At 57.2% G+C, this 17,710-nt stretch overlaps 1 protein-coding gene across 8 annotated transcripts in view; it reads left to right on the plus strand.

Annotated features, from left to right (window-relative positions):
* AXIN1 (axin 1) overlaps positions 1-17,710 on the plus strand; it is a 61,243-nt gene that overhangs the window by 38,273 nt on the left and 5,260 nt on the right. For all 8 annotated transcript variants that reach the window (XM_072754271.1, XM_072754273.1, XM_072754270.1 and 5 more), the window contains 4 exons: positions 2,749-2,845; positions 10,432-10,569; positions 14,149-14,678; positions 15,396-15,566. In XM_072754271.1, coding sequence (XP_072610372.1) covers positions 2,749-2,845; positions 10,432-10,569; positions 14,149-14,678; positions 15,396-15,566 — 936 coding nt within the window. The remainder of the gene's footprint in view (positions 1-2,748; positions 2,846-10,431; positions 10,570-14,148; positions 14,679-15,395; positions 15,567-17,710) is intronic.

Genomic DNA, 17,710 nt, shown 5'->3' on the forward strand with positions numbered 1-17,710 from the left:
CATGGGAAAAACCGTGGACAATCAGGATTTTTTTTCTTTTTTTTAAATTTTTATTTATTTATGATAGTCACACACAGAGAGAGGCAGAGACATAGGCAGAGGGAGAAGCAGGCTCCATGTACCGGGAGCCTGATGTGGGATTCGATCCTGGGTCTCCAGGATCGCGCCCTAGGCCAAAGGCAGGCGCTAAACTGCTGCACCACCCAGGGATCCTGACAATCAGGATTAAATAAAAAAGGAAGGGTCACTAAACCTTCTGTAGAGAAGACATCATAAAATTGTGGTCCCACTTCCTGTGGGGTTTTCACAGTCGGTGCCTCGTCTCTGCCTGTGTTCCCGTGTTCTTCCCGCCGCCAGACAGGCCCTTTCCCAGCCACAGCAGTACGCCCCCTGTCGCTGCGCATCTGGGGTACCTTCTTTTCCTCTTTGGGCCCAAGCTGGACCCGTCCCTTCAGGTTGAACTTCTTTGTGTGGTTTTTCTCATTCGTTACCCTTTTTTCAGGTAAAATGTTGACGTGTTTAGCAACTTCTTATTTGAAATGGCTGTGTTTTCAGCAGTACCTGCCACAACCCCCACCAGCAGGTGACAGTTCGGGATTGTGCATTTGTAGCATTGGGTTTTCTCTTCCCTGAAACTGATTACTACAGTGAAAATCCATTTGTCCGCACACTTTTTCTTGAAAAGTCTCTTAATTCTTTCACAGAAAATGACATATGGTTCCTAAATGAAAGATCTGAAATTTTTAAAATATGGGACGCCTGGGTGGCTCAGCCATTGAGTGCCTGCCTTTGGCTTAGGGCGTGACCCCGGGGTCCTGGGATCGAGTCCCACTTCGGGCTCCCCTCAGGGAGCCTGCTTCTCCCTCTGCTTGTGTCTCTGCCTCTCTCTGTGTGTGTCTCATGCATAAATAAATAAAATCTTTAAAAAAATAAAATAAAATAAAATAAAATTTTAAAAATATTTTTTTCCTGGTAACTGTATCGTGGTTTACACTAAGATTCAGAAATACAGGAATAGTTGATTTGGAATGTAAAATATTTAAATATATATCAGGCAAAAAGTAGGATTGTGGGTTTCATCTAAATTATCTTATAGCGGGCACAGCTGCCCTCAGCATGCCAACCACACAGTAGAGACGGTGGCTCACTGCACTTTGTGCACGGGTGTCTAAGGACAGTGTCTAATCCATAGAGGCATGTGGAATGTTTAAATTCCTGGTCAAAGCATATGAGAAACAAAAATTTGGTGGCCCTGGACACTGGAATGGAACTCCAGGGGCATGTAAAGATGTTTTAAATGCATTTGACTCACCTGTTCCTTGACACCTGCCCCCTTGGGTGCCCCTGCCAGGCTGCTGAGCCAGTCACACTGCACACCAGCCGGTGCCCTGACAGCCAGGGACACTGAGGCAGTGACAGGAGAGACGGGCTGTCCTGGATTCTTCCTCCCTCACTCTGACCCAAAGTACACCCTCTCCCCCTGGATGGAACCCCTGAGACATGTGATTTTAGGGGGAGAACATTACTTCCCTGCCTGCCGACACAGCCACTGAGCTGCTGGGTGTGAGGCGGGGCCAGGACATCCTGGGCACCTTGGGCGGCAGGTGGCAGCTTCACTAGGCTGCACAGCAGTTAATGAGGTGAGGTCAGAATTGTGGCTGCGTGGTTGACCCCTGCTGTCAAGTGAGAGCAGCACTGTTGCCCAGCCGCCACCCTGGGGCCGTGCTTGGGAGAGAGGCCGGGTCGCAGATCTTGACTGCAGCCCCTGGGGAACACGGAGGCCGAGGCCTTCCAACAGCCAGACGACCTAGACGCATCCGTTCCCGCCGTCAGAGCCGGGAGCCCACCTGGGAGTCCTTGGGTGAGGAGGAGACGGGCCTGGGAAAGCCACCGACCAGGCGTCCTCCTCTGGTGGGCGTTGTCCGTCCTGTTGGCTCCTGTGAACCGCTGAGCTTCCAGAGGCCCTTCACGTAGCAGGGGAGCACAGGGAGTTCCAGGGATGGCGCATGTGCAGCAGGGCGTTCAGCCCGGAGTGAGTGCACAGTCGTGGTAAAGACAATACAGAACTCGATTCCTGTGTTCGTGATGATTTTCGAAAGGGCTCATCACTGAAACACGTGTCAGGGCAACAGATTTGTGCACAGGGAGGTTATGCTCATTCAGCAGTTCACCGTGGAAGGTAGCAGAGCAAGTCAGAACCTTGGAAATCTCTTCCAACGGGGTCTGTCATTTGGGGGCCCCTGTTCCTGGCCCCCTTGGAGCGCCCCTCCCGGGTAGGCACGCGGCAGCCCACCTGGGCAGTAAAGCACAGATCGCTGCACGTTTTTGGCGAAGAACTGGTAGTAAACATTGTCGGTTTCACGCCCATGTACGGTCTCTGTCCTGTATCCCTCCCCCGCCTTAAAAACGGGGGCGTCTGGGGGCTCAGCGGCGAGCATCTGCCTTCAGCTCAGGACGTAATCCCGGGGTCCTGTGGTTGAGCCCCAAGTTGGGTTTTGTGCTCAAGGATTCTGTCTATCCCTCTGCCCCTCCTCCCACTGACGTTAGTGTGACTCGTGTGTGCTCTCTCTCTCTCTCTCTCTTTCAAATACATCTTTAAAAAATAAATATTTTAAACAAATGGAAAAACCGTTCTTCGCTGTGAAGCTGTAGAAAACAGCCGACTCTACTCCAGGTCGAGCCAGCACAGCGGAGTCGTGTTGAGCTGTTCTGTTTGCACTCACGCCAGGCTCGCTCTTTCCTGGACAGGGATGGAATCCCACCGTACAGGATCCGCAAGCAGCACCGCCGGGAGATGCAGGAGAGTGTCCAGGTCAACGGGCGGGTGCCTCTACCTCACATTCCTGTAAGTTCTGGCTGTGCAGCCCTCCTTCCCATGTGAGCCCTCCAGCCCTCTCACACCAGGCCCATCCCTGCTCCTACTCCGCCTGGCTTCCTGTGAGCTCAGCTCACGTCTAGGCACAGCCTGCGGTCGCGCGGGTGGCCCGTAGGCCCAGCCTGTCCAGTCCCTTCAGGAGCGGGAGGGCCGGCCACGGCACCTGCTGGGCAGTCTGGCCCCATCCTGGTAAGTGAGGAGCTTCTCCTCGAGGCGGGAGAGCGGCTGTGAGCCTGTCGCCAGCCCCTGCCTGGGCCTCCTGACTGCGGCTCCATTGATACCCGGCGCCCCCGGGCCTGGCCACATTACTGTGGCACTTTCTGTGGGAGCTGCCTTGGCTTCCCCCCTTAGGGTGACAACACCAAGGTGCCAGGGATGCTCCCGACCGTGGGCGCTGGGGGCTGCCCAGAGCGGGCCGGGCAGCCTGTCTACCTACAGAGTCGCTCTGCTCACGTTGGCACCCTGGCTGGACACGAGGGACTTCTCAGGGCAGAGGAGGAGGGCTCGCTTGCGGCCTCAGGTGGCCGCCTGTTTGCGGTCTGTGCAGGAAGAGCCCGTGCATGCAGGGTCAGTGCACGCCCATCCTCAGCCAGGATCCCTTGGTTCGAGGGACCTTTGAGCTCCTTCAGATCACTTTAGTTTTGAAGCAAGAAGAGAGGTAGGTGATGGTGAGAACAAAGGATGTGGCTTTGTTCTGACTTTTGAGAAGAGGGCCGCCCGGCATTTTGTCGCCTCCCAGCTGACTCGGCACGGCCCAGGCACTGACGTGTCTACTGGGAGAGGAGCGGAAGATGCTGCGGGGAGCGTGGGTGCGTGTGTGTGTTGCACGTGTGTGTGTGCACCAGCGACCTCTGAGGGAGCCCCAGGCAGGTGCCTGCCTCCCTTGGCTCTGCTCCGCGGACATGTAGACTCAGAGCTGGGTCTGGGCAGGGGGAGCAGGAGGGGAGCCAAGTCCCCCAGAGGAAGGGGGTGAGAGGACAAGGAGCCACGTGGAGGCTCCCCTCCCCCCAGGCCCAGGCTGCTGGGCGTCAGAGTCCGTGGCGATGGAGGAGAAATCTGTGCCTGTCTGCTGGCGAAACCAAGGTGGAGCGTGCGGAGGAACGGGGCACTGACGCCACCCAGGGTAGCCCCCGGGCAGTACCTGCTCCCGGTGGGAACAAGCGACTTCGTGTGGTCCGTCAGATGGGTGTTGCCTGTGGGGGCCGTGGGGGCTGCGGGGATGTCCCCAGGACAGTAGCCCAGGGTGAGGGCCATCCTACACAGGAACTGGCTTTCAGTTTTCTGGAGTCACCGGGGAGACAGGAGTCAGAGAAACAGCCTGGCTCAGTACCTCAGGCCTCAGTGCGAGAGGAGGTCCGGCGGCGTGGGGCCTGTGTCAGGAGGACCCCTGGTAGGATGCCTGCCCCCCGCTTCTGGGACGGGACATCGAGGAGGCAACTTGCTCTCAATTTGGGAAATGTTCTTGCTGGAGCTCTTGCAACGTTTCTGCAACAACTTCTCTTTTTTTCTATTTACATTTTTTTTCAGGGCAGCCCGGGTGGCTCAGCGGTTTAGTGCCGTCTTTGGCCCGGGGCCTGACCCTGGAGTCCCGGGATCGAGTCCTGAGTCGGGCTCCCTGCATGGAGCCTGCTTCTCCCTCTGCCTGTGTCTCTGTGCCTCTCTCTTTCTCTCTCTCTCTCTGTGTCTCTCATAAATAAAATCTTAAAAATTTTTTTTCACACTTTTATGTCCTATTTTTATTTTCAAGAGAAAGACAGTCACATAATTTATAGTGGTGAAAAGAGAAAACCAGATAATTCCAGAAATGTTTCATATTTAAGAGTAAAAGTAGTAAATTGAACTCCAATTAAAAAAAAAAAGAGTAAAAGAAAACATAAAACTCAGCAAAACCTTAGCATTTTTGGGGGGAACATTCTTTCTGATTTTGTGAGTTACAGAAAGGCACAGAGAGACATCTTATTTTATACACTTAAGTTTTTAGAAGGAAATTTCAAAAGATATGCGCAAGATTCCACTCCAGAGGAAGGTGCCTGAGGACCAAGGATGAAGATTTCTTAGAGGAGTCTAGAAGAGATGAGTGTTTCCACTGTCAAACCTCCTCACTCTCTTTCATTAAATAACTGAGTTGATAGAAGGAAAAGGGATCTATGAGATTTTTCTCTGGAGACATGTTGAACACTGAGACACCGGACCCCCATCTCCACCCCCAAAGGGGGTTTAGGGATGCTAATTTGTAATCCTCCTTTTTTAACATACATTTTTTTTTAAAATTTAAACTCCATTTACCAACGTATAGTATAACCCCCAGTGCTTATCCTGTCACCCAGTCACCCCACCCCCTGCCCGCCTCCCCTTCTGCAACCCTTTGTGTGTTTCCCAGAGTTAGGAGCCTCTCGTGGTTTATCTCCCTCTAGTTTTTCCCACTCAGTTTCCCTCCTTTCCCCTATAGTCCCTTTCACTATTTCTTATATTCCCCATATGATATGAGTGAGACCATATGATGTTTGTCCTTCTCCGCCTGACTTATTTCACTCAGCATAATACCCTCCAGGTCCATCCACATTGAAGCAAATGGTGGGTTATTTGTTGTTTCTGATGGCTGAGGAATATTCCATTGTATACATAGACCACAGCTTCTTTATCCATCATCTGTCGATGGACACCGAGGCTCCTTCCACAGTGTGGCTATTGTGGACACTGATGCTATAAACATCGGGGTGCTGGCGTCCTGGCGTTTCATTCCATCTGTATCTTTGGGGTGAATCCCCAGCAGTGCAATTGCTGGGTCCTAGGGCAGGTCTATTTTTAACTCTTTGAGGAACCTCCACACAGTTTTCCAGAGTGGCTGCACCAGTTCACATTCCCACCAACAGTGTAAGAGGGTTCCCCTTTCTCCACATCCTCTCCAACATTTGTGGTTTCCTGCCTTGTTAATTTTCCCCATTCTCATTGGTGTGAGGTGGGATCTCATTGTGGTTTTTATTTGTATTTCCCTGATGGCCAGTGATGCGGAGCATGTTCTCACGTGCTTGTTGGTCTTCCTCTGAGAGATTTCTGTTTGTGTCTTTGGCCCACTTTATGATTGGATTGTTTGTTTCTTTGCTGTTGAGTTTAATGACTTCTTTATAGATCTTGGCTACTAGCCCTTTATCTGATACGTCATTTGCAAATACCTTCTCCCATTCTGTAGGTTGTCTTTGAGTTTTGTTGAGTGTTTCTTTTGCTGTGCAGAAGCTTCTTATCTTGATGAAGCCCCAATAGTTCATTTTTGCTTTTGTTTCCCTTGCCCTCATGGGTGTATCTTGCGAGAAGTTGCTGTGGCCAAGTTCAAAAAGGGTGTTGCCTGTGTTCTCCTCTAGGATTTTGATGGATTCTTGTCTCACACTTAGATCTTTCATCCATTTTGAGTTTATCGTTGTGTCTGGTGTAAGAGAATGGTCTAGTTTCATTCTTCTGCACGTGGCTGTCCAATGTTCCCAGCACCATTTATTGATGAGATGGTCCTTTTTCCAGTGGATAGTCTCTCCTGTTTTGTTGAATATTAGTTGACCATAGAGTTGAGGGCCTGTGTCTGGGTTCTCTATTCTGTTCCATTGATCTATGTGTCTATTTTTGTGCCAGGACCACATTACCACATTGTCTTGATTCTCTCCTTAAAAAATTTTGTTTGTTTGTTTGTTTAATTAATTAATTAATTTATTTATTTATTTATTTCAGAGAGGGAGAGAGCACAAGCAGGGGGAGCAGCAGAGGAGGAGGGAGACACAGGCTCCCCACTGAGCAGGGAGCCCAGTGTGAGGCTGGATCCCAGGACCCCAGGATCATACTTGACCCGAAGGCAGATGCTTAACCCACTGAGCCATCCAGGCATCCCTCAAAAACAATTTTTGTTTTTTTTTTTTTTTTCAATTTTTGATTCAATAAGTTAACCAGAGTGAGTGTTCATTAAAACCAGAATAGAAAATGAGAGGTTGGAATACAGACCTGGAAAGGCTTCTCAGAATGTGGCATGGGGAGAATCAGGAAGAGTCAAGAGCAACAAGTGTCAGTGGGGGAATGTTCCAGAATGGAGGAAGGCGAGGAGTCTTCAGGTTCTGGAAGGTCCTGGCCAAGTCAGCATGAAGGTAGAGCCAAGAAAGGCAGTGGCATGGCAGCGAGAGCCTGGCCTTCCTGTGAGGCATGGACGGTGCTGCGGCCCCACAGGCTTCCTGCCTCGGTTGACCAGCCCCTGGAGGGGGGCTAAGAGCTTTGGCAGGCACTGTGCCGAGCGTTGGGCCTGGCCCTCAGTGACCATTCAGTGAGAGCAGGAGGTCCTGTGTGTCCTGAGAGAAGCCAGTGTTGCCTTTGGGGGAAGGTCAAATGAGCCCCTGCTCCGTGCGCCGTTCACGCATCCACAGGATCAGCCCAGGCTGGTCGACGGCCAGGCCAGGGGGGTCAGTGCAGATGGGGAGCCAGAGGTCAGCCAGAGGTCCTCACCCGCCTGGGCTTTGTTTCTGGGGTCCAGCATGACAAGAAGCTCTCGTGTACTTATCTGGGGTGTGAGGAGCTTCTTGGCCTCTGCAGGGACACAGCCGCGTCCGTTGTTTGACGGTCAGCAGAGGGCGGCGGGGGGCAGGATAGAGAGGGTGGGGGCCGCAGGAGCAGGAGCTCTGGATGCAGCCTCGAGAGAGCAGAGGCCCTTAGAGCAGCACGTTGTTCCAGGCAGTGGTTGGGCAGGTGAAGGGACTCCAGGTGTCCCTTGTGGACTCCCACGGACATTAATCGGGAGACATCTGGCCCAGGCGGAGTCGGGGGCCCAGGTGGGGGAGCTCTGGTGCCCGATGGCAGGAGCCATCACCTGCAGATGCTGCAGGAGCAGCGTCAGCGGCAAGGGTCCCGAGCCACAGGGAAGGATGTGGCTGCGTGTCCTGCCCGTTGGCCATGGAGAAGCCCCCATCACCCCATCACCCTAGATACCCGTGTGCAGGCTTCCATGCACAGTGGCCCCTCCCAACTTTCTCCTGTGCTCCGCAAAATAACGGCTTTTGTTTTTGGGAGTGGTCTGTGACTTTTTTACAGATTGCTTAGCCCATAGATTTGCTTTCCTGAAGAAAGCCATCTTTCCTGGTAAAATAACTGATTTTTATTTTTAAGGGTAATATTTCTTTTTTTTTTTTTTTTTAAGACTTTATTTATTCATGAGAGACACAGAGAGAGAGAGAGGCAGACACAGGCAGAGGGAGAAGCAGGCTCCATGCAGGGAGCCCGACGCGGGACTCAATCCCAGGACCCCAGGATCAGGCCCTGGGCTGAAGGCGGTGGTAAACCGCTGAGCCCCCCGCACTGCCCAAGGGTAACATTTCTTACCCGGCCAACCAGATGGAGGTGTTCCCCATCGTAGCCGAGGCTGTGGGGTGCTGTGGCTGGGGTGGTCTTCTGTGGTGGGGACGCCGGCCCGCGCCCAGAGCCTGCACACATCCGTTTTGTCATTGGGCAGGGGCAGGGCAGGGGGACGTGGGCTGGCTCCTGGGTTGGGCGAGGGGCTGCATGTCGGTGGCTGTGCTGGGGCACGTGGGCGCCTGCCCTGGCCCTCGAGCTTCGGACGGCTGCTCCTCGTGGCTGACAGAGGGGCCCTTCCCGTGCCCCAGAAGGTCCATGGCTTTAATGACAGTCTTTTCCTTGGTGACTTTCCTGTTCCTCCACAGCTAGAAGGCATAGGTGTGGTCATTAGCATAACTTCTTGCAATGTGTGACTTTTCCAAGCATAACCTGCAGCCTGGAGGCTCTTCTCCAGAGCACACGGGCTTGGGGGTGCATCCGCCGCAGCCGAGCCCCCGTGTGTCCTCTCGCCAGCATCACCCTGCCTGTGTGCACTTTGGCCTCGTGAGGACTTTTCACTGTGCCCTTGGTCCGCGTGTGCTGTCCTGCGGTCCGGACCTTGGAGCTCCGGCCACCCGGATGCCTGGCCTTTGGCCCTCAGCCCCGTGTGGGCCCTGCCGCTCTGGTCCACACAGCGCCCGCGGAGGCAGCACTCCCTGGCCGGCCCTGTCGGCCTCCGCGCCTCTCGCGTCTGACGTCTGTCCAGGAAGACCCCGCCACGGCCTCTCAGCCTCTCGCCATCCCTACCGCCCGGCCTCTTCTGGGGACACTGACCACCCTCAGTCGCCCCGTCCTCGTGGGCCTGGCCTCCTCACATCCAGAATCAACCCCGGGCTGCCTGCACCAGCTTGTCGTGCTGTTGACGTGCCGCCCGTGTCCTGGCCTTGCTCTCCTCTGCTTCCCTGTCCAGGGCCCTCTGAGGTCCCTGCAGCTGCCCCTGAGCTCATCGAGGCCAGCGTCGGCCCCACATGGAGTGTTGGTCTCTGTGCCGTGGCCACGACCTTCTCCCCCAGGCTCACGCGTGTCTGAGGTTAGGGACTGTTGTAGACGAGAAAAGTGAACACACTCGGCTCCAACCCCCATGGGAGGCCTCCCCCCTCCCCCCTACCTCCCCCCTCCCCTCCCTTGGTGGCCCCCCGGGGCCCCCATTGCCCCCCTCACTTAGACCTTGGTGGCTTGGAGGTTTAAATGCTACAGTGCGCATTGTTGGGACAGCTAATGAAATTGGAATGAGATCAGCTCTTAGGTAACAGTTGCCAGGGCGCTCTCCTCGCTTTGTACTAGTTGTGACGAAGTGCAAGGATGTGTTTGCTTGGTAAAATCATGAAGGTGTTCAGGAAGGAGCGGGCTTTGTGTCTTCTCTCGTGACTCAAGGTGCACACGCGCATCTGTGTCAGCGTCTGTGAGAGGGGATGGCAGTGCTGGCAGGTGTCAGCAGTTGGGGAATCGCGGTGGAGGGTGGACAGCAGTTCTTTGGCCTATTACAGTGTTTTTAACTTTGAAGTTATTTTAAAGTAAAGTTACGCCCCAGAAGACTTACAGTGTGTTCCCGAAAGCTGCATTGCTCAGCTGTTTTCCAAAAAGGAAGGTCGTCCCATTTCCCCTGACGCTTGTGCCCTGAGTTTTGTGTCTCCCACCCTTAGAGCAGAGCCGCATCCCGAGCCTGGTGTGGGCCCTCGGGGCCTGCTGTCCCATGCTGCGCAGGGCAGTCCTGCAGGCCGTGTCCCCCAGGGCTCTTGGGCTCGGCCCCTCCCTCACACGGTCCCTGGCCCCGTAGGTCTGCCCCAGGCACTGGGCCTCACGGGGTATTGGCCTGGCCAGGCATGTGCGGGGCAGTTCCTGGGGGCGGCTGGGGGCCGAAGGGAAGGACACACCGGGGTTAGCACACCGAACCTACTCCCTGCCTAGGGCCCTAACCCGGCTCCTGCCGGCCCCCGGCCGCCAGTCCTCTGGTCACAGAGGCCAAGGACGCAGTTGCCAGCCTCGCGTTCCCCTCCCAGGTCAGCACTGGGTGAGGAGAGTTTTAGTCCCACAGCACAGGGGTCAGTGAGGAGGTTGACACCGAGCGGGAGGGGAAAAAGTGAACAGTTACATTAAAATGCGGATTTCACGTGCGGTGTCTTGTCGCCCAGAAAGTGCTCGCGTGCCACGCGGTTCAGAGCCACATGTGCCAGCTAATCAGCAGTGTCTCCTCGCAGCGCACTTACCGAATGCCAAAGGAAATCCGTGTGGAGCCCCAGAAGTTCGCCGCGGAGCTCATCCACCGCCTGGAGGCCATCCAGCGGACGCGGGAGGCCGAGGAGAAGCTGGAGGAGCGGCTGAAACGTGTCCGGATGGTGAGTGCGCCCCTCGGGGGAGGGCTACGCATGGGCTCGCGTGGCGAGCCGAGTGGAGGGCGGCTTCAGGCCGCAAGGACTGCGTCCACTCCGGGGCTGGCAGCCTGCCCCTCGGAGCCCCCGCCGCCTGCTCTCCAGGGAGGAGGTGCCCGGGTGGGGGGCAGCCGCGGGCGCTCAGCAGCCGCTCTGGGCCGTGTGGAGCTGGGGGGCAGGCCGAGAGCACGCCCCGCTGTTGTCGCCCATGGGGGCCACGCGGGGGCCACGCGGGCTCAGCTCGGGGAGGAGAGTGGTGGCGTTCCACGTGTGCCCAGAGCGGCCTGGCTGAGCCTGCCCCCCTGCTCTCCTGTTGCTGCGGGCTCTGGGGGCTGGTACGGCCCGTCTGCCCTGCTGGCCCCTCCCATGTCCCGGGGGCCCCCGGGGAGCACTGCCGGGTCCTGCATGCGTACGTGTGAGGACTGGAGCGTGGACTGGGCAGGGAGGGCTGGCGGCCCCCACCTGCCATCGCAGAGCACAGAAAGGCGTGAGGGCGGGATGTGCCCGCCATGTACCTTGTTTCGGGCCTGTGGCCTTGCTGGACGCTCAACACTGTGAAACCTTCATGCAGTTTGTAACTCACTTGCTCTCATGCTTCCTGCCCTAACTGCCAAGGACACGCTTTGCCTCGGTCGTTTCTGTGTGTCGTTCTGTGAGATCGGTTTCCTCACACGTGCGGGGGCTCCTGTGCTGGGACTTGGGTGACGAGCTCGTTCCTCGAGTGAGGACTTCCCCGAGCCCCTCACACTCCACGAGGTGGCTTGTGCCCCAGGCCCCTGCACCCTGTCCTCCTGGCCGTGGGCCTTGCTCTGCGCATAGGGATTCCCTGCTGGAGTGGGAAGTGGTCACCGCTGGGGGCGCCCAGCGGGTGGTCAGTGGAGCAGCGACTCTTGATCAGGGTCATGAGTTCAAGCCCCACGTTGAGGTAGAGTTGACTTAAGAAAAGAGGAAAAATGGTCACCACCAAGTTTGCAAATTTGTATTTTCTATTGTTTGCTCAGTATTTATGCGCAGTGCCTGAAATCAAAAACCAGGTCGCGCTTTAAGGAACGACTTCTGTCCGTGACGTTCATGTTTCCGGTGGAGACCCGCGCAGTCCCCAAACTCGGGAAGCTCTCCCAGGAGGGGCCTGTGTGCTCCCTGCCCCGGGGGTCACGTGCACCTCGAGGCCGGGGATGCTGTCGTGAGGCTGCTCCTGGGCCGTGGCACACGGGCACACCTGGCGGCTTCCTTGTTGGCCCTGCCGCTGCCCCCCGGCTTCGGGAGCTCCCTCGTGTGACCCTGCTCCCCATTAGCATGTCGGGACCTGGGGTTCGTGGCGGGGACCGGGGCGCGGGTGTGGTCACAGGGGCCGTCGTGCTGACGGCCTGGTGTGGAGGCGTGGCAGCACCATCCCCTTGGCCTGCTGGCTTCGGGCCAGGTGGGCGCACCGCAGAGCCCCCTCCTCGGGCCCCCCGGCAGCCTGGGAGAGTGGTGGGAGGACGGGCAGGCGCCAAGCCAGGTGCTGGCCTGTGGGGCGCGGGTACCCGTGCTTCGTGAGGCTGCCCAGGGGGAGCGTGGTTGCCGTGTGTGGGCAGCAGGCATTGGCACGGGTGGCGGGCTATGGTCTCGGCTGGCGGCCCCGAGGGCCCAGATGTGGAGCCATTTGTCGGGTCGGCACCGGCGTCGGCTCCTCCAGCGGGGCCGCCCAGGTGCTGCCGGGTCCAGCGGGGGCGCAGAGGCCAGCACCCAGCCCACGAGCCCCACGGGGCATGCCCACCCCGACCTCTAGCGCCCCCGCCGCCTCCACTTGGGAGCCCAGCCTGCTGCTAGGGCAGTACCGCGGCCTCCAGACGGCGGGGGGGGGGGGGGGGGGGGGGGGGCTCTCCGTGGCTGAGTGCAGCCTACGCCGCCTGCCGCAGCTCCTCTGTCCCCATGGGCGCCCCTCGGCCTTCGGGGCACTGGCACTGCCGGCAGCGCAGTCGCGTCGCTCACGCTGTGTTTATGCACAAAAACTCCGGAGAAAATCAAATCCAGTAGCCTGTTTACAGGGAATCCACACCCACATGAGATTCCCCATCTTGTGTGATTTTGCAGCCTGTAAGAATGTGTCATAAATCACTGTTTTTTAAGAAAAATGACTAAATACGTTAATTTTATTGTGGCGCCTGAGTGGCTCAGTCGGTTAAGCGTATGCCTCTTAGTTTCGGTGCAGGCCGCGACCTCGGGGTCGTGGGACTGAGCCCCGGGTGGGCTCTGCGCTCAGCGGGAGCCCGCCTCCAGGCTCTGGCCCTCGGCCTCCTCCCACTGCCTGCACCCACGCGCTCGCTCTCAAATACATTAACGAATCTTGTTTAAAAACCTTACTTTTATTGTAAAATTTGGAAAATAAGAGTGGAGAAGAAACAAACTATCTGCTAGGAAACCTCTAACGTTTGAAGACCCTGACATTGAATTTCTGTGATGGCAGAGCCGCTGAGAGAATGTATGTGATCTGGGCCCCCCGGGGTTGAGAGTGTCCCTCTTGCTCCCTGCTGCCCTCGGGGGTCACTGCCAGTGCCCCGGGCAGGCCAAGGCGGAGGGGTGGGGGGCATGGGGGGGCCGTGGGGGGTGCCCGTCCCTGGGCCATCCCAGCGCCCAGCGCCTGCGCCCTGAGCAGGCCTGGCGGGCCTGCAGCCGACAGCCCGTGCCAGCGAGGATTCCATATTTCCCGCTACATGGGACGCTTTGTGCTGCATTTCCGAGGGTCTGGTTACAGCACAGGCCCGGTCGGGTCGCCTCCCGTTCTTCTTGGTTGGTAGCGGGTTCACTCAGCATTATGCAGTTTGTGCAGTTCAGTGAGGCGAGGAAGAAGACTTGAGATGTATCTTTGGAGTTAGACTGACCAGATGTTTACGTTTACAGATGTGGTCCTGTGGACCCAGAGGAAACTCTGCTGGTCCAGTGTGACAATGTACCAAGAAACCCATAACTCGATAATTAAGCAGGAAACAAGAGTTCCTCTGTACAAGGGCAAAATTTCCCTTGAAAAATATAATGGAAACTATGGCAATAAAATTGAGGAATGGGGCCCCCAAGCCAGCTCCGCCAGAGGGGCCTGCGACTCTTGATCTCAGGGTTGTGGGTTCGAGCCCTGTGGTGGGGATAGAGATCACTGAAATGAAAATTTTTTTAAATATTGAGGAATAGGAAAATCATTGACTGAAAAGGTAAAAGTGTCTTTATTGAGAAACACGAAAGTCAGTATGGAGGTTTCTCAGCGAGCAGGACTCAGGCTGGCACTGAGACCCCTTGAACCGCAGGTGGGTGGCAGCCATGGGTGCGTCCGCACACTGTGGGTGAGTGTGGCACTGCTTCCTGGGGCCCAGCGCTTGCGGCTGGGTGGGAGCTGGGGCTCCGCAGCTGCAGGGAGGGGCCCTGGAGCCAGCCCGAGCAGCTGGCCCCCCCACACCTGGGCTCCGGGCTCCTGACCCCTTGGACCACGCTGCAGGCCCACTTCTGTGTGACCTCACCCGCGAGGTTTCCATGACACCGCCAGGGAGCTGACACGTGGCCCTTGTCCTGCAGGAGGAAGAAGGAGAGGATGGTGATGTGCCCTCAGGCCCCCTGGGGGCCATTCATAAGCTGCCTTTGACCCCCGCCTGGCACCACTTTCCCCCCCGCTATGCAGACGTGGGCTGCGTGGGACTGCGGGACGCGCACGAGGAGAACCCCGAGAGCATCCTGGATGAGCACGTGCAGCGGGTCATGAGGACGCCTGGCTGTCAGTCACCAGGGCCTGGCCATCGTTCCCCTGACAATGCCCACGTGCCCAAGATCGTGGGGGTGCTGGGGGGTGTGCCCTCTGGGCACGGTAAGCATGCACCCAAGTCAGGGGCGAAGCTGGACACAGCTGGCCTGCACCTTCACAGGCACAGCCACCACCACAGTTACCATGGTGCTGCCAGGCCCAAGGAGCAGGCCGACGCGGAGGCTGCCCGCCGGGTCCAGGGCAGCTTTGCATGGGGCCTGGAGCTGCACGGCCACACAGCCAAGCCCCGTAGCCACTCGGAGAGCGTGGGTGCCGCCCCCAATGCCAGCGACAGCCTGGCCTACAGGTGAGTGCGTGCGGCAGCCTGAGCCGTGCCCTGGGGTTGGGACCGGGCATCCTTTGTCCCTGAACCTGTGGGTCTTCCCGGCCAGGAAGGGGACTATGAGAAGCTGTGTCCTGCGGCTCTCTTCTGCATTTCTAGGCCACGATTCCCCTTTGAGAGTCCTTCAGCTCTGGGGTGCCTGGGTGGCTGTCAGGTGAGCATCTGACCCTTGGTGTCAGCTCAGGTCATGATCTCGGGGTCGTGAGGTCAGCCTTATATTGGGCTCCCTGTCCAGTGGGGAGTCTGCTGCTCTCCCCACCCACCCACCCACCCACCCACGGTATGTGTGCACACTCACTCTCTAGCTCTCTCTCAAATCTTTAAAAAAAGAAAAAATGAAAGTGGTGCCAGGCGGGGGCCATAGCTGCAGCGACTGCAGGCATGTGGTGGCCGGAGTCCAGGCGCCAGGCATGGGTGCTGGGCCCGGCCCAGGGGTGCCGAGGTGGAGGCCCTGGTTTCCAAGGGAGGCATCTGGGCGGGGAGTGGCTGGGTCCCCAGGTGGGTGAGGGCAGATGCCCTAGCCTTCCTGCTGCTGCTGCCCGGACCCCTTCCTCCGCATGCTGCCAGATGGCCTTGGGCGGAGCCCATGAGGACACGACTGGCGAAGCCACTGGGTCGGGGTGTGGTCCGGCGTCAGGCCAGGTACAGTCAGCAGGTGACTCGCGGCTCTTGCTGTTGCAGCGGGAAGGCCGGCACTGCCTCCAGGAGGAATGCCAAGAAGGCCGAGTCGGGGAAGAACGCTGGCACTGAGGTGCCCGGCCCGTCAGAGGACACAGACAAGAACCAGAAGATCATGCAGTGGATCATCGAGGGGGAGAAGGAGATCAGCAGGCACCGCAAGGCCGGCCATGGGTAAGAGTCGCCCGGCGGCCCGGCTCGAGGGCACGACGCGTGTAGAGTTAGCCGACAGCCTCCAGCACGGCTCCACCAGGGCAGCTGGCAGCTGTGGCCTGGCCACCCCCCATCTCAGCACGTGCGGCAGAAGCAACGAGTCCATGGCATCAGGGGCCCCGAGGGAGTGGGGGCCCTGACGGAGCCTCAGCATCCTCGGGGCCGTGCCCACCCGCTGCTGAGCTCTATCTCATCACCCTGCCTCTGTGTGAGCTCCTTGTGCTGCGCCCCACCTGCCATCACACGGCTGCTCTCGGGAGGTTATTTCTGGGCTGGTGACGCCTCTTCATGACACTGACCTTGGTTACTGGGGAGGTGAGGCTGGTACCTGCCCGTGTCTGCAGACAGACGCAGGGAGAGCCTCCCGTGCGTGCAGGTGCCCCCCAGCCGTCTGCGGTGTCGGCACCGTCTGAGCAAGGATGCAGGGGCTGCTCCGGGGAAGCTGAGCCTCCAGACAGGCTGTTGCTGCCCCACGTGGGTCCATCCACTGTGGGGAGACTCTGAGGGGTTGGGGGGCTGGTCAGACACCTCCCAGCCTGCAGACACGTCACTCCCAGAGCAGCCGCCTGGGCCCTGGGGCTGGTGGGATTGACCCGTGGGTGGGCGGGCCTCCCGTTTCCTCCATCTCAGACGTCCCTGGCCCTCCATCGTGGGGGGCAGTGCACACCTGTCCCGCCCGTCCTGGGTGGTGACACAGGGTGGGGCCCCCCTCTTCTGGGTCCCCGTGTCTGGTCTCCACACAGCCCTGGGCACACGCGTGGTCACAGAGCCCGTCCTGGGCGAGGGGTCTGTGCAGAGCCTCTGGCTTGCTCTGGTTGGGGTGGGGGGTAGATGGAGGCTGCTCTGGATTTCTTCCTTTTTTGGGTTTCTGCAAGGAATGGCTCCGTCCTGGCCACTCCTCCACCCCAAATGGACAGAGTCAAAGGCACATCTGGAGACAGTCTCAGGTTGGAAGGTGCTTGCTGTTAGGACAGGCCATTGGGCGATGGCCCTTCCGTGTCCGCAGCAGGTCCCTCTGGCCTTCGAGCCGGGGGCCATGTGCCTCTGCCTTTGTTCTTACATAAAGCCAGGCAGGCAGGGGGTGGGGACAGGCAGGGAGAGCTATGAGGGGGCTTGAGGCCCAGAGCCAAGGTCTCCCTGGGGCTGGCCTTGCGGCTCCTTAGGGGGCAGAGCCCACCTCCCTCTGGGGTGCCTTCCCTTGAGCTTCTGGGGTTGTGAACCCCCCTTTCTGAGGCTCCAGCCTCAGTTCAAGGACCCTCATGTTTCCGCTCAAATTCATCTAGCGGTTGAGCAAACGCATAGCGCACAGCCGTGAAGCATCTTCTGTGCTGAATTACAAAGGCAAAGCTGTGCTATCGTGCAGAGGGGAAAACCCAGAAAAAAATTACATGTTAAGAGTTACACCACTTAAGTATTTTTGACAGGGAAGAGGATATACCAGTATAATGGGAGTAGGTATTTTTAAGTATGATATTTTGGATTATATTTTTCTTTGAATTTACTGTGTATTTCGAGTTTCTCACAAGGAACATTTGTTTTGACGTTAAAACATTTTTTGGTTTTATTTTATTTTACTTTATTTGACAGCATGAGAGAGCGAGAGAGGGAGTGTCTCTCTGTGTCTCTCATGAATAGATAAATACAATCTTTCAAAAACAAAATAAGAAGTTATATAGGATAGGATTTATATATTTTTTTAATTTTTTAAAAATATTTATTTATGGGAGAGACAGAGAGAGGGGCAGAGACAGAGGCAGAGGGAGAAGCAGGCTCCACGCAGGGAGCCCACGTGGGACTCAATCCTGGGTCTCCAGGATCACGCCCTGGGCCGAAGGCGGCGCTAAACCGCTGAGCCACCAGGGCTGCCCAGGATTTATATTTCAATAAAGTTATTAAAGCTAAGTTACGAAGGGGGTACCTGATGGCCGGTTGAGCGTCGGCTCAGGCAACGGTCTTGGGGGCGTGTGATCGAGCCCCTTGGTGGGCAGGGAGTCCACGTGATGTTCCCTCCACCCTCCCCCACTCCCTCGCTCTACAGTAAATATATTTTTTTTAATTACGAAAGAAAAAAAAAGGAAAGGGGAAAAAATCACAAAAGAAGTATG

The sequence above is a fragment of the Vulpes vulpes genome, chromosome 3, assembly GCF_048418805.1.
Source record: "Vulpes vulpes isolate BD-2025 chromosome 3, VulVul3, whole genome shotgun sequence".
NCBI lineage: Eukaryota > Metazoa > Chordata > Mammalia > Carnivora > Canidae > Vulpes > Vulpes vulpes.